The sequence below is a fragment of the Montipora capricornis genome, chromosome 4 (genome assembly GCF_036669925.1).
Source record: "Montipora capricornis isolate CH-2021 chromosome 4, ASM3666992v2, whole genome shotgun sequence".
In the NCBI taxonomy this organism is placed as follows: Eukaryota; Metazoa; Cnidaria; class Anthozoa; order Scleractinia; family Acroporidae; genus Montipora; species Montipora capricornis.
Genome location: NC_090886.1, coordinates 54,876,341 through 54,889,247, shown reverse-complemented (window position 1 = coordinate 54,889,247; position 12,907 = coordinate 54,876,341). Strand labels below are relative to the sequence as shown.

Sequence of the window (12,907 nt, the reverse complement as noted above, 5' to 3'; positions counted from 1 at the left end):
TCCTAAAGAATACATTGACCCCTGTGAACCCATCACAGGTACTAATTAAAACTGAAAACACGTTCTTTCAAGCACTCAGTCACGGGATATTTCCATGATATTATAAGCAATTTCAAGCAAATTTTAACAGAGAAACGAGCTTACCCAAAGATAACTCCAAAGGATCTTTGGTGAAAGATTAAAAGAATTGGTCGGCAATTCGACTTTGGGCAAACAGTAACAGCTATCTCGTTCTTGTGATGACATCCCTTCACTTTGAATAACAATTGCCTTTGTCCTTAAGAGTGGTTTATGTCTTGTGATTTGTTCCTAAAAACTGTTCTGAAACTTATTGCTTTAGACGTGATTTCTGCTTTTTAGTAAGGCAATGAAATACGTCCGTTGGGTTGCAAATTACTCGTAGACGAACTCCCGCAAAATGGCTGAAGGAGTTTGAAACCTATACTCCCTACAAAGGTAAGAAACTACACGACTATTTGTTTATGTATTTTCTTGTATGAATGTAGGATTCAGTGTAGCTTGACGATAACTTTAAGAACAAGCAAGGCAAATTCCAGTTTCGAAGCCGGTTCGAACTCAATGTCTTCCATTTTTTTTTGAGACTTGGCACTTAAACACAGTCACGTTTTCTGTTTGAACGAACAAATGTGTTATTTGCTCTCCAAATTGTTCATGAAGAAGGAAACACTCCTTCTTAGTTTTTTTGAAGACCGGGAACCTGTCACTAAAAATGCTTTTGCATCAATGTTCTTCTCGTCCATGACAAATGTAGAGAAAGAGGACAAGAAAGCAGCAAGGGGAGCCATATTCTAGCCCAAAAATGGCACGAATGAACACGGCAAAGAAATTATATTGGCGAAAGACGAGTTAAGCGCGACCAAAAACATAAAATTGACGAAGGAACACCAAATCAGATAACTCCAGCTGTTAGTAAGACCCTGAAGCGGTTCAATGCAGGAACCGTTTGGATTTCTTGTCTGATTCGTCTGATTCCTAAAACCCATCAGACCACATTGATACAAATCTTGTTCCAGTAACTTCTCATTTTTTTGACTTTTGACAAATAATAATTGATTTGTTTTTTTATATTTATTTTTAGGTGATTTGTTTTTTTCCTTTGTTTCGTTATCGTGACTGATTGTCAGACAGTCCACCCTTATTCCTAATTGATATTGGTTCCCTCTGTCCTTTTGAATTTGCTAAACACAACATGATATTAGAAGTATTAGAGTGATTGACGATTTTTGCTCCTGACATCATGTGTGACAGTGCGTGTGATGTAACTCCATTCAAACTGTCGCCTCGATCGGCTTTGTATGATGAGCTAAAATCGATTAACAATTTAAATACCTCCATATGTGAGGTAATTATGGAAACCACAGTTGTCATTCATTAACACTTCAATTATCCTTTTCTTCTTTGCCGTAAAGTGAAAGAAGACCAAACACCACTGGACGGGAAATGGATAAACGAAGGAAAAGGCACCCTGTGTCTTTTCTCACGGAACAGCTTTGCATTATGCAAAATGGCGCGAAATCTTAATTATAGCACTGCGACCATGTCGGCAAGTCAACTGATTTGATCAGTTCATTCTGTGCGAACCTGTGCGGAATATTCTCTGCGGGCGACCTCTATTTTCGCTCCCTTGATCGTTATTGTTGCTTTTATTGCTTGTATGCAGTTTAATTGCCATCATAGTGTTCAAACCAATGCAATAGATGACGAAGCACGTAATATAACAAAGTATTAGATAAGATTAGAAATTTGAACACTCTCCTCGGGTAGATTTATTGTGCCTTGAATCTTCACGCATGCAAAGATTTGGCCAAAAATTAAACCTCGGAGTTTACTCAAAAACCTTACCAAAGTTGAAGGCATCAACGGTGAGTCATTCGCATCACCAAGGGAAGAACCAATTAACTGTTCGTTAACATATTTAATCGTAATGATTTAATTATCGATTGAAGGTCTGTTTTATTATTTTCTTCAGGCCTGTAAAGGTGTTCTGTACTGGCTGCAAACGTGAAGAAATTCGACCAGAAACAAAAGGAAATCGTTTACAAGTGGATAGAACGCAAACTCACTGATCTAGCCTACATAAATTTGACAAAAAGCGTTTTAGAGGTTTGGAGAAAACGCATTCGAGTGAGACCAAATAAACACAAAACAGCACGAATAACTTTAGTTAAGTCATTTGTATTGCGGCAATTCTGGAGTTATGGAGTATAGCTACCGAGGTGGATTGGGAGTTACGAAGAAAACAGTGGTAACGTCAGAAACAAGTTTAACAAATTTTGAAAAGGGGTCTAAACAAAACCAAAGCCTGGTTGAAATGGCAGCCAAACACCCATCTGTATTCCTGAGAAATGATGTCAATTTGCGTAATGTCAAATTGTATGCAGTTTCAAAGATGTCTTCAGAGTCGTTTTCTATCTCAAGTTGGAACGACCATTGTAGCACGGTATACGAGCTCTCAGTGTCGTCGAAGATAATCGGTAGAGGGAACAAGAACCGAAGGTTTATCGAACATTTCACGAAATCTGCCGGTGCCCGAGTTAAACAGCAGTTCGTGATTGTCATGAAGGAAAAGCCTCGATTTGAAAAACCCGGTTTTGCTGTGGCACAGCAAAAGCAAGAGGTAGAATCCTCTAAGAAAAAGCTTAATGATGTGGACATTCTCCACATTGCCGAATTGTTGAAATATCCGAGCGATTATGCACCAAAAAGAAAAGTATCCAAAGTAAACGAAAAAGAGGAGAAAGTCCAGAAGGAAAAAAACAAACTCAACAAAACGGAAGTAATTGCGTCCGTAGATGAAGATGAAGATGATTCTGATGAAGAATACGACGAGTTTGAAGAAGAGATCGTTATAGTGGATATACGTAGAAAACCAATTTGGCGAAAAGGATTGGAAATTCCAAAACTACCACCAGAAAAAGTCGGAAAACCGATAGAAGACCTCTTACAGATTTCGACACTAAACACGATGCAAGAATCCTGTTCCGATACGTTATTGGTTGATGAGAAAATTGATTACGTTGAAAGTCCTCCAGCTGCATTTGCAGAATTCTCGGACTTTCGTTTCTGGGAAAACTTTTAAATATTTTAATCCAAAAGCTAAAATCAGTTTGATAAACTCAGCTGTAGGAGGGGAAATCAACTGAGAGTTTCACGTAGCCTTCCTTTTCTGAGGCAAAGTGGTACACAAGGCCTGGCAATCAAGATTCGTTTCATGGAAATTATTTAATATTTTACATCGGTTTATCAAGCTTTAAGTTGCTGGCGGGGCCATCACAGCCGTTACTTCCTTCGTAGATCACGGCACAACTCTGGGAACTTTGTGCCCAACTTTTTGCAAACAGCATGGGTAATAAAACCTACCACAGAACAGAGGTTTCAATAACTTTTTCCATAAGCGGCTGGCGATGGTGGACTAGGCGGTGTCAGGAACCCATGAGTATAGGAGCCTCCCTATGCACTATATCTTTGAGTTTAGTCAACCTTTCCGCGTATCTTTCTATATTTAGAACCAACCCTTCAGCAGGAGACTCACATTTACATCAATTTGCACAATTTGCATACATTGTTTGTGGTATTTTGGTCTTTCTGATTAGCAATTCTAAACAGTACGTACAGAGCCGAGGAACTTGTGGCATTCTAAAAATAGAAAGAGGCACGCAAAGGTTGACTGATAGGACATGCATGTATGGGAGAGGCAAGCTGCTACTCATTAACTCCTGGCGGTGTTGATCGCAGCTCGAACCCAAACACAAGAGCCTGGTCTAAAGCTAAACAAATGGATAAAAGAGGCCGTGCAGGCGGCTGTAGACGGCCAGTAACCACCTTTTACAGAAACCTCAGCCACAGAGTTTTGAAAAATGCAATCTCTAAGAATAACGTTTAAAGCAATGATTAATTTCATTTTCCTCGCCAATTGCGCTATTTTGAGGTTGAGTATTTTTAACACTTAGACAACAATACCATGCAATAGCAATGGACTGTTAACCACATCAATGAGTTTCCGCGCACTTCGTTCCATTTGTGTTGTTTAACTAATTTCCAACCTTAAACTGCTGTGTTGAATCTTTTTTGCTTTTGTTCTGTATAGATGGTTTTCAATTACGTGATGAGAGAGCCATACTGGTGTACAAAACAATAGCAAATTATGGCTCATCTTTTGCATTATAAATTAATAGAGTCAAATTCCCAAAATACTTTTTTCCCCATTGTTCTGTGTGCCAACATGGCCACTGTGACGTCAGGAGAAAACCATCTATGGTCGTCAGCTGCTTTTGATTTCCAAATGGCTTTGTGTGTAGGAAAACCAGATGCCTGCGATGGATGCAGTATGGAACTATCAGCTATAGCTTGGTAGATTTAGTTCCAACGGATGTCGTGGAACATGAACTGGACGATAGACGCAACTACACATGCTCTTCCTGTAACCAGTCAGTATAAAATGCAGACTGCAGACTGCAGACAGGGTCTAAAATGCAGACTATGGTGCAAAATAGGCCTCTTTTCCAGGCCTAGGCCTAGGCGTCAGTCTGCATTTTAGACCCAGTCTGCAGTCTGCACTTTATACTGACCGTTCCTATAATTACTGTCATCAACGTAATGGTTTTATATAACATTCACAAAGATAAAGTTACTCTGCAAGTATACTGTGCTTAGAAAAGTTTTTCATTAGTTTAATAAACCCGCAATGCTTTTGGAAAGTAACCTTCTACAACTAAAAATAAACCGCAAAAATTGTCCCTCTCTCTGGCACCACTGCCGCAAGTGGTAGTGGAGAGCAAGTCGTTCATCAGTTGTGGAAAAAAAAAACATTCTTATAATTAATAAAGCTCCCCCAATAAGTTTGTTTTATACACAGGAAAAAATAACAGATTCCCATTTTTGGATATTTTAGGGTATTTAAAGAATACCAATAAAAATCCCAAATTTGGCAAAGTGAGACAAGTCCCAACCAGGGAATTCCCAACCAAGTTCCCTGACTGGGACTTGTCTCACTCTTCCAAATTTGGGATTTTTGTTGGTATTCTTTAAATGCACTAAAATAGCCAAAAATGGGAATCTGTTATTTTTTCCAGTGATATACATCCAGGAAAAGTTTCATGCTCTTGACCAAGGTTTTTCACTTTCTCTTTGTTTTTCGTAAGCTTGCATCGCGCGCTTTGGTGGGACAAGAGAGTCACTGATGCCTGTTTTTCTTTTTTTTCTCCTTTGCGGTTCCCAGCTGTCCTCATCTTTGTCTGGCTCATAATTCGTCGCTGTATTTGTAAGGTTTGGGGCTATGCCAAGCTCAGCGTTGGGTACATTTATTAAGCCATGGAAAAACTTGCACTTGTCTCCTAATCTGCAGCGACCTTTCTGAAACTTGAAACACACTTGTTTGCTGCGAGGATCTTCTGTTTTGCTCTCTGAAAGATGTACGTGTTTCTCAAGAACGGAAAGTCTCTGTTTCTCTGCAGCAAGATATGGGTTAAAGAAAACGGACGACGTTTGGCATGCTCGCGGGTTTAAATCCTTTGTGCTCAATGTTGAAATTTCGGCGAGATCTATTGTTGGCAAAGGAAGTGGTATTTGATTGTTCTGGGGTTCCTCTGGCTTACTATCAACATATTTACAATTACCAGCATCTCCTCTTTCATCGGCTACATTATTGTCATCTTGATCAGATTCAGAAGAACTACTGGAGTCACTGCCGTAATCTGGAACAAGACCAAGAAGAGACATATCATCAACGAACAGCTTCGTCCGCCATGTTGGATCAAGAGTAAGGTCAATTCTTCTCCATTGTAGGGTAGGCTTTGGATGCGATTTGTTTCCTGAATGCTGTACGTAAAAAAAATATAAAGGGTGTTTAATTTGAAAAAAAAAAACAACCTTTTAAGGCTCTATAAAAGGAAATGAAAAAAACGCTACACTAAAGAATAACATCCAACTTTAATGGCGTTTGCTATGAAAACGTTTCATTTCAACCCTACTCCAGAAAGGCTAAATTTTTACCGTGACCCACTCCTTCTGTAGCCTCTGAAACCACCTATCCACGAAGGATGCTCGGGATGGATGAAACCTTGGACAGCTTTCTTTCTTGGTGCAATGTTAACGGTTTACGCTTAAGCGACAAGGTTAGTATGAAACGATGAAAATAATTTTTCTTTGTATCTTTCCTTGGTCCTGTCTTCAAGGAGTTTTTTAGCTTAGCTTTATATACAGTATGGGACCCAGTTCTAGGCCACAAAAAACGTAAACTTGTATTTCTTACCTTGGAATAGCCGTAAGGACTTGAAATTTCAAAGACAACTAGCTTCAGCATTGAGTTTACACACACATGTAAAGCTATCGACTGCTCAACGCTGTTTTCTCCCGAGTAATAACGAAAATGGAGGCTTCGTTCGTGGGCCCAGTTATCGGCCAGCGAGCCCAGTTCTCGGCCACAAAAGAGTGCGCTCGATTCCTCGGAATAAACAACGTTTTATCACCAATTTTTGTTGTTAAGTCACTAATAAGGCTTGTGTTTGATATTTCGACCACAAAGTACCCTTAACGAGCTTTGTTTCACGTTAGAAAAGGACGTTTTTGGCACACCTAGTTTTTCTCGTAAATACACTGGCAAGCGAGGCTAAAAAAGAGTTGGGTATTTCAAAACGGGGTCCGGTAAGTCAAAACTCATAATTTTAATTTATAGCTACTGTCGGAACATGCCACCCCATTACAGCTTTACTTTTACAAATGATTTGACAAGAAAACTCCATACAAAACTATGAGCACTTTTTATTGTTGTCTTCGGCCAGCAGGGTGGCCGAGAATAGCAAATATGCAGAAGTACTAAGGAAATATTGAGGGGTGAATTTAGGTAAAAGAATAAAATAGGCCAGGAAAAGTTTATATTTAACAGAAAGCTTTATCACTCTACGTTCATTACGCCAAGAATTGCCTCATTTGGGCCTCCTATACGGATAAAATACAAACTTGAATTAGACCATGTAATTCGAATGCAAGTCAGTTCGATCGAAAGTTGTTTCGATCGAAGGTCGTTTCGATCGACAAAAGTCAGTTCGATCGAAGACTGTAACTATTGCTTAAGTGTATTGAACTTACTATTTATCAAATCTGTTTAAAAATATTTCCTGATACAGTTAACTTCGGAGCTGTTCAAAACACATTCTTGAAGCAGGTCTTCAAGGAACGCCGACAACAAAGGAAATCAATTGAACACCGCCTTTCCGCATCGCTCATATTACTTCGCGCAATCATTACACAACAATAGAACTTTTATTATTATCTATACGCGTGCAAAACTGTAGTTTTTATAAACATTTACTCTTCGATCGAACTGACTCTTGTCTTCTATCGAACTGACTTTTGGTTTCGATCGAAACGAACGTCGATCGAAACGACCTTCGATCGAACTGACTTGCTACCTGTAATTCGAGTAGCCGTAAACAAACACGTTTTCGTGGAAATCAAATTCACCTACCTTCGTGTCACCTCGATTTGCTCACAGTATATAGTAGCTGTAAACTCAAAATTCGGCAGGACGAAAGACAAGGAATAAAGCTACCTTTGGAAGCAATGGCATTTTATTCAGATTCATTTGCGGCGCTAAAAATAAACGTTGAACAAAAAGTGGCCGAGAACTGGACCCGGCCGAGAACTGGGCCCCTTACTGTATTAATGACAGGAATGAGACCTGCATGCTCAGTAGCGGATCTAGGAATATTTTTTAAGGGGGGTGAATTGAAATAATCGAAGCATATACTCTAAAAAAAGTCCAGATAGTTTCGACTGCCATTTTGACTTTGTTTATGTTGTGTATATGTAATCACATAGTAGTAGTAGTAGTACTTTATTTATCCACATTTCACGGATGGGTAAGACTCATTTTAATGTGAACGTGCCAGATTAACATAAATACAGTACATATTGCCCTTGTGCAATTAAGGACTAATTTCAAACGTATTTTCATTTGAAAATACAAGTGAAATTAATCCTTAATTGCACAAGGGCACATTGCGATTTCATGGTTATCTCATAAATAGCAAAATTATCGAGGAAAGCCCGTTCAATGCCGCGACAAATGATGGGTAGTGTAGCAGCCGATCCAAAGACTACTCGCCATTGGTTCGCAACCCTTGCAGGAAACAATGAAATGTCATTCTCTCTATTGTTTTAGCTATTGTTTGGGGTCAGGGTTGCAAACCAATGGCGAGTTATCTTTGGATTAGCTGTTGCATCTGCAAATGATGATCAACTTAACATGTTTTCAAGTTCAATTCAATAAATCGATGCTGTCAACAGAAATATAACTTATAAGTAATCATGTCATCTTGATTACCAAAAGGTGCCCACGGGATTTAGAAAATATGCCGTTGGTCTCAGGCAATCAGAATTCAGTAATTTATATTATTAATATAGTGTTAAGAAAAATTTTCTTGTCAGGTAAACAGTGTCTGTTCCAGCAAAAATAAAAATACAATGTAAAGCAGGTAAATGGAAAAGTAAGGAGCCAAAATGGGGGGTGGGTAGCCACCTATTCACCCCCCCCCCCCCTCCCGATCTGCCCTTGATGTTCGTTTAGATTGCAACTCATGTTGACCTATGAAAACAGAAAAGGGAAAATAAAATAAAAATAACATCGACAAGTAAACCAATAGAGTTTGATTTCGTCCTTTTGGGTCCTTTCTATTAATTCAGTTAAAAAATTTCCGGAGGTGGTCGGTTCTGAGGCAGATGCATGGAAGGGTTCATTTCGGTTCAGTCCGACTGGAATCTGGAAGGTGGTCCACTTTGGTGGGCTGGACTGAAAGCTTTTGCCATTCAATCACATTTTAGAAGTTCCATTTCCGTTTGCATGGTTGATAGACCCATTCCAATCCACAGCTCATTCGTGTGCTGTCATACTCCAGATTTGTAGTTCCCTTTTCTCATGCACACGACAAGTTCTTCTCCCTAATTGGGCCGAAACTTTTACAAAGGAATGGTACAGTACTGTGCAAAAAGAATGCAAACGAATTTCGCACTTTTCGCTACTTTTCGATGAAATATAACGAAATTTCGGGCAAAACGAAATTTCATTCGAACTTCGTCGAATTTTCGAAAAGCCTATTGTTTCAATGAAAGCGAAAATTCGCAACGGCCGCGTGAATATTCAAGCGAAATTTCGTCGTGACATAGCGAAATTTCGTTGCAACATAGCGAAATTTCGTCGTGACATAGCGAAATTTCGTTGGGACATAGCGAAATATTGAAAGTTCGCAGCAAGCATTTGCCTTTTAAGTTAGCGTACGAAAAAGGCCAGTCGAAACCCTCATAAGTGACCAAGCGGGAATTTGTGAGAGTGGCCGCAACAACAGCCGGTGGGTTACATGAGCCGATTTTCGCAAGAGACCAAAATTGAAAACAATAGAGGGTGGTTGCTTACGAGAGCTTTCAGCAAAAGTAAGAGAAGATAATGCTCGGGAATGCACCTATTAAAAACTGGAAACTTCCTTACTCTCATTCACAGTTGCCAAAATACCATTGCAAATTATACTCTAGGTTGAGAGAAGAGTACAGTTGTTGATTCCATTCATTCATTAAAATGCGAAACGCTAACCAACACTTTACGAAATTTCGTTTTAGGCCGTGGCTAAACGTGCAAATTTTTTGAAATTTTGTCACGTTGCCAGTGCGCAATGAAAATCGCAAGTGTAGCCACCCTTGCATTGCCGACGCGACAACTGGAAAAATTGCGAGAAATTGAACTAAATCGATTTCTCACGATTTTTTTTTCAACGGCTTTTTTCTGCTGTCGCGTCGCCAGTTCAAGAGTGGATACAATTGCGATTTTCATCGCACGCTAGCGACGCGACCAAAAAATTAGAAAAAATTGCATCACCGGCGCGAGCAGAAAACCGAAATTTCGTTGTTGGATTTGCGAATTTTTGTTTCAGTACGTACAAACTCCAACTGAAATTGCGTTGTTGGATTTGCGAATTTTCGTTTCATTACGTACGAACTCCAACCAAAATGTCGTTGCTGAATTTGCGAACTTTCGTCCTGCGTTCGAATTTTCGTGTGGCTCAGTGAAATTTCTTCGAAATTTCGCCCAAAAAATCACACCTTTCCCACCGAAATTTGACAGAAATTTCGGCGAACTTTCGAGAGAACAATAACCGAAATTCGACGAAATTCGTTTGCATTCTTTTTGCACAGTACTGTAGCTTGAAGCGGATCAGTGCAATCAGAAAGTGCCATTCGAATAGTAATGTGAAGTTTTAGAGATCTTGTTGTCAGGTAATTTTTTTGAAAGGAAAGCACCATTTGGCTTAGTTAGGGTTCCACAGGTACCCCAAGCAAGGGAAAATGTAGAGAAAATGATGTGAGGTTTGATCTACACTGTATACAGGGGCACCCAACGAGAATATAGTTCAAAACCACTAAACATAGCATTGTTAAATGTATTTTAGTATTTAATTAAACAGTAGATATAGGCATATTTTTATCCCCTAAAAATATTTTATCTTTTCGGATTTCCTAGCTGAAAGTCTAGTGATCTGAAAATTATAGGGATCAAAACGTACCTTTTCGAAAATTTCAGCCAGAAAAAAGCTCCCGAAAATTCTAGGTGACCTTTTTAGGGTAAAAAATCCTTTAAAAATGGGCAATTATACCATCTTTTAGATGTTCGAAAATCCTAGGACAGGCAGGCAAGCAAGAAATTTTACAACAAAGGTTTCGAAAATTCTAGATCTAAAATCGTCTTCCGAACAGATATTTTCTGAAAATTGACGTTAGGTGTCCCTGTGTATACACTTGTCACAGGTTCTGGTAAGTGTGCTACCTAACCTGAAAACATTGTAATCCTTTATTTTAACCCAGAACATTATTTAAAATAATTTGAACTACAGTCATCAACCTTGGAGACTTAAAAAGAGCATGATTTATTTTTGATAAAACAATGACAACTATCTGAGTGATTTTCAGAGTAACAGAAATATGTTATTATTTTCTATAAAGGTTAAAGTTAGCCTTCAAGGATCATGCCATCGCTATGGTATGATAGCTGTGGACAACATAAAGAAAGGAGAATGTCTGTTTGAAATTCCTCGCTCACTTCTCCTAAAACCAGAATCTTCATCTATCTCTGGTATCCTTGAAAATTTAACATACAAGAGCAGGATTGCATTGAATAGAAGGTATAGTCAAGTGTTCATTTTTGTTTCATGTTATTCTCAAACTTCAAACTACGGGTAAATGAGGATAAGGTTGCTATTGATTCTAACAGCTGTGCCCCTGGAGTTGACAAGTTCAACACTATGAAGTATCATAGGGTAGCACGATTTATTCAGCTAACTGGCAGCTACATACATTACTGGTGGTAAAAACTAAAAGAAAGAGCATGGTTTACAAACAAAGAAACCTTGAAAAAAGTAAATGCAAAAAAAGGGAAATTAAAGAAAACAAAATTAGAGATTACAAAAATGACCTACATTTGATCTTGACTACTGGTGATAAACAAGAAACTCCTAAACTTTGAATGCAAACTTTAGAGAAAGCTGGTATGTGCTTTGCTTAGGTTAAAGAAATAGAGGATATTACATGGCCTCGCGGGGATACGAATTTTATCTTTGAGTGCTGCGAGTGAGAGATACTTTCAGCATGAGAAGATAAAATTCATATCCCCAAGCGGCCGTGTAATGTTCTGTTTATTATAAAGTCTATAGATATTGATGAAATGTCTAGATTTAAAACAACTTGTTTTATTCAGTTTCGAAATGATGAGAAAGTGGTCACCAACCGCTAAAACACGCATGTTGTGTAACATGAAACAAGATATGAAAGTTATTAAAAACAAATCATGATAATGTAAAATTTTGCAACAAAAATGTTAATGTAGTAGAGAAGAATAATCTTATATTAAAGCACAAAAGTATCTTACAATGAAGAGAAAGCTCGCGTTTTATTGGCTAAACGTGTTGGTTACCATGACAACACCTATATCCTCACATGTGAAAGATAAAAATGATATGTTCACTGCGTGCGGTGAAGATATGATTTTTTAGTAAAAGGAGAAATCCTGGCATTTCATCAATATCTATATAATAAATAGAGGATATTACATACGAAATTTCGCATCGAGTGTTGAAAAGTATTTCAGGAGTGAGCAAAGCGAAGGAGTGAAATTTTCTTGAACATGAGAAGAGAAATTTTGTATCTCCAAGCGGCCATGTAATATTCTTTTTATTATGTAAACAGCAATGAAATACTAGATCATTTCACTTTAATATAGAAAGGGGCAATTTTTATATGTAACCATAGCCACAGTGATCTTTTCACATGTAAATTAAGATAACATGTTATATTCATATGTAAAGATATCATGTTTTCATAAGAAAGCTCACATATGTGGTATTTCATTGGTGTTTATATAATAAATATGGGTTATTGACCAAGTGTGAGATCAAGATTGCTGGATATTGGCCAAGTTCATTTTTTGGGTACTTATGGACCGAAACAAAGTCAAGGTCCGTAAACACGCAAAAATAGAACAAGGCCAATATCCAGTCATCTTGACTGAACAAGCTTGGTCAATAAAGGATGTATTATACGGGAAAACACCCAAAAAATTATCTGCTCTGAGCGGGAAGTATAGAAGCTCCATCTTGCCCGCTCAGGTAGCCAATCACAGCATGCAATTTGTTCATCTTGACCGCTCACTGAGCTAGTCATATAATAAGGCTTAATATTACAACACTGATCTTATGTGGTTTCTAATATGTAAATGAATAGTATGGGACATTAAAGAACCCACTCGCTATTTGGTAAGAGTATGGGACATAGTCCCCGATGTTGTGGTCTGAACTATCTGGATGGGGGCATCTTTCACTTCCTAATATACTTGTAAACTGCATAACAA

General features: G+C 38.4%; 3 protein-coding genes across 3 annotated transcripts in view; 2 read left to right on the top strand and 1 right to left on the bottom strand.

The window, feature by feature from the left end:
• LOC138047540 (nesprin-2-like) lies at window positions 1-5,772 on the top strand. The gene is made up of 2 exons (XM_068894431.1): window positions 1-456; window positions 1,991-5,772. The coding sequence occupies exon 2, from the start codon at window positions 2,219-2,221 to the stop codon at window positions 3,098-3,100; it is 882 nt and encodes a 293-aa protein (XP_068750532.1). The 5' UTR covers window positions 1-456; window positions 1,991-2,218; the 3' UTR covers window positions 3,101-5,772.
• Window positions 4,666-5,739, bottom strand: LOC138047542 (uncharacterized). Its single transcript, XM_068894432.1, has one exon. It carries the CDS (start codon window positions 5,737-5,739, stop codon window positions 5,116-5,118), a length of 624 nt encoding a protein of 207 aa, XP_068750533.1. The 3' UTR covers window positions 4,666-5,115.
• A 61-nt stretch (window positions 5,773-5,833) lies between the features above and the next one.
• The window catches only part of LOC138046839 (uncharacterized), a 39,385-nt gene continuing 32,311 nt past the window's right edge, over window positions 5,834-12,907 (top strand). The window contains exons 1-2 of the mRNA XM_068893416.1: window positions 5,834-6,134; window positions 11,008-11,186. Coding sequence (XP_068749517.1) covers window positions 6,060-6,134; window positions 11,008-11,186 — 254 coding nt within the window. The 5' untranslated portion in view covers window positions 5,834-6,059. The remainder of the gene's footprint in view (window positions 6,135-11,007; window positions 11,187-12,907) is intronic.

Bases quoted from the DNA above. Each gene is read 5' to 3' on its own strand.
- LOC138047542 (XM_068894432.1), bottom strand. From the start codon at position 5,739: ATGTCTCTTCTTGGTCTTGTTCCAGATTACGGCAGTGACTCCAGTAGT.
- LOC138047540 (XM_068894431.1), top strand. From the start codon at position 2,219: ATGGAGTATAGCTACCGAGGTGGATTGGGAGTTACGAAGAAAACAGTG.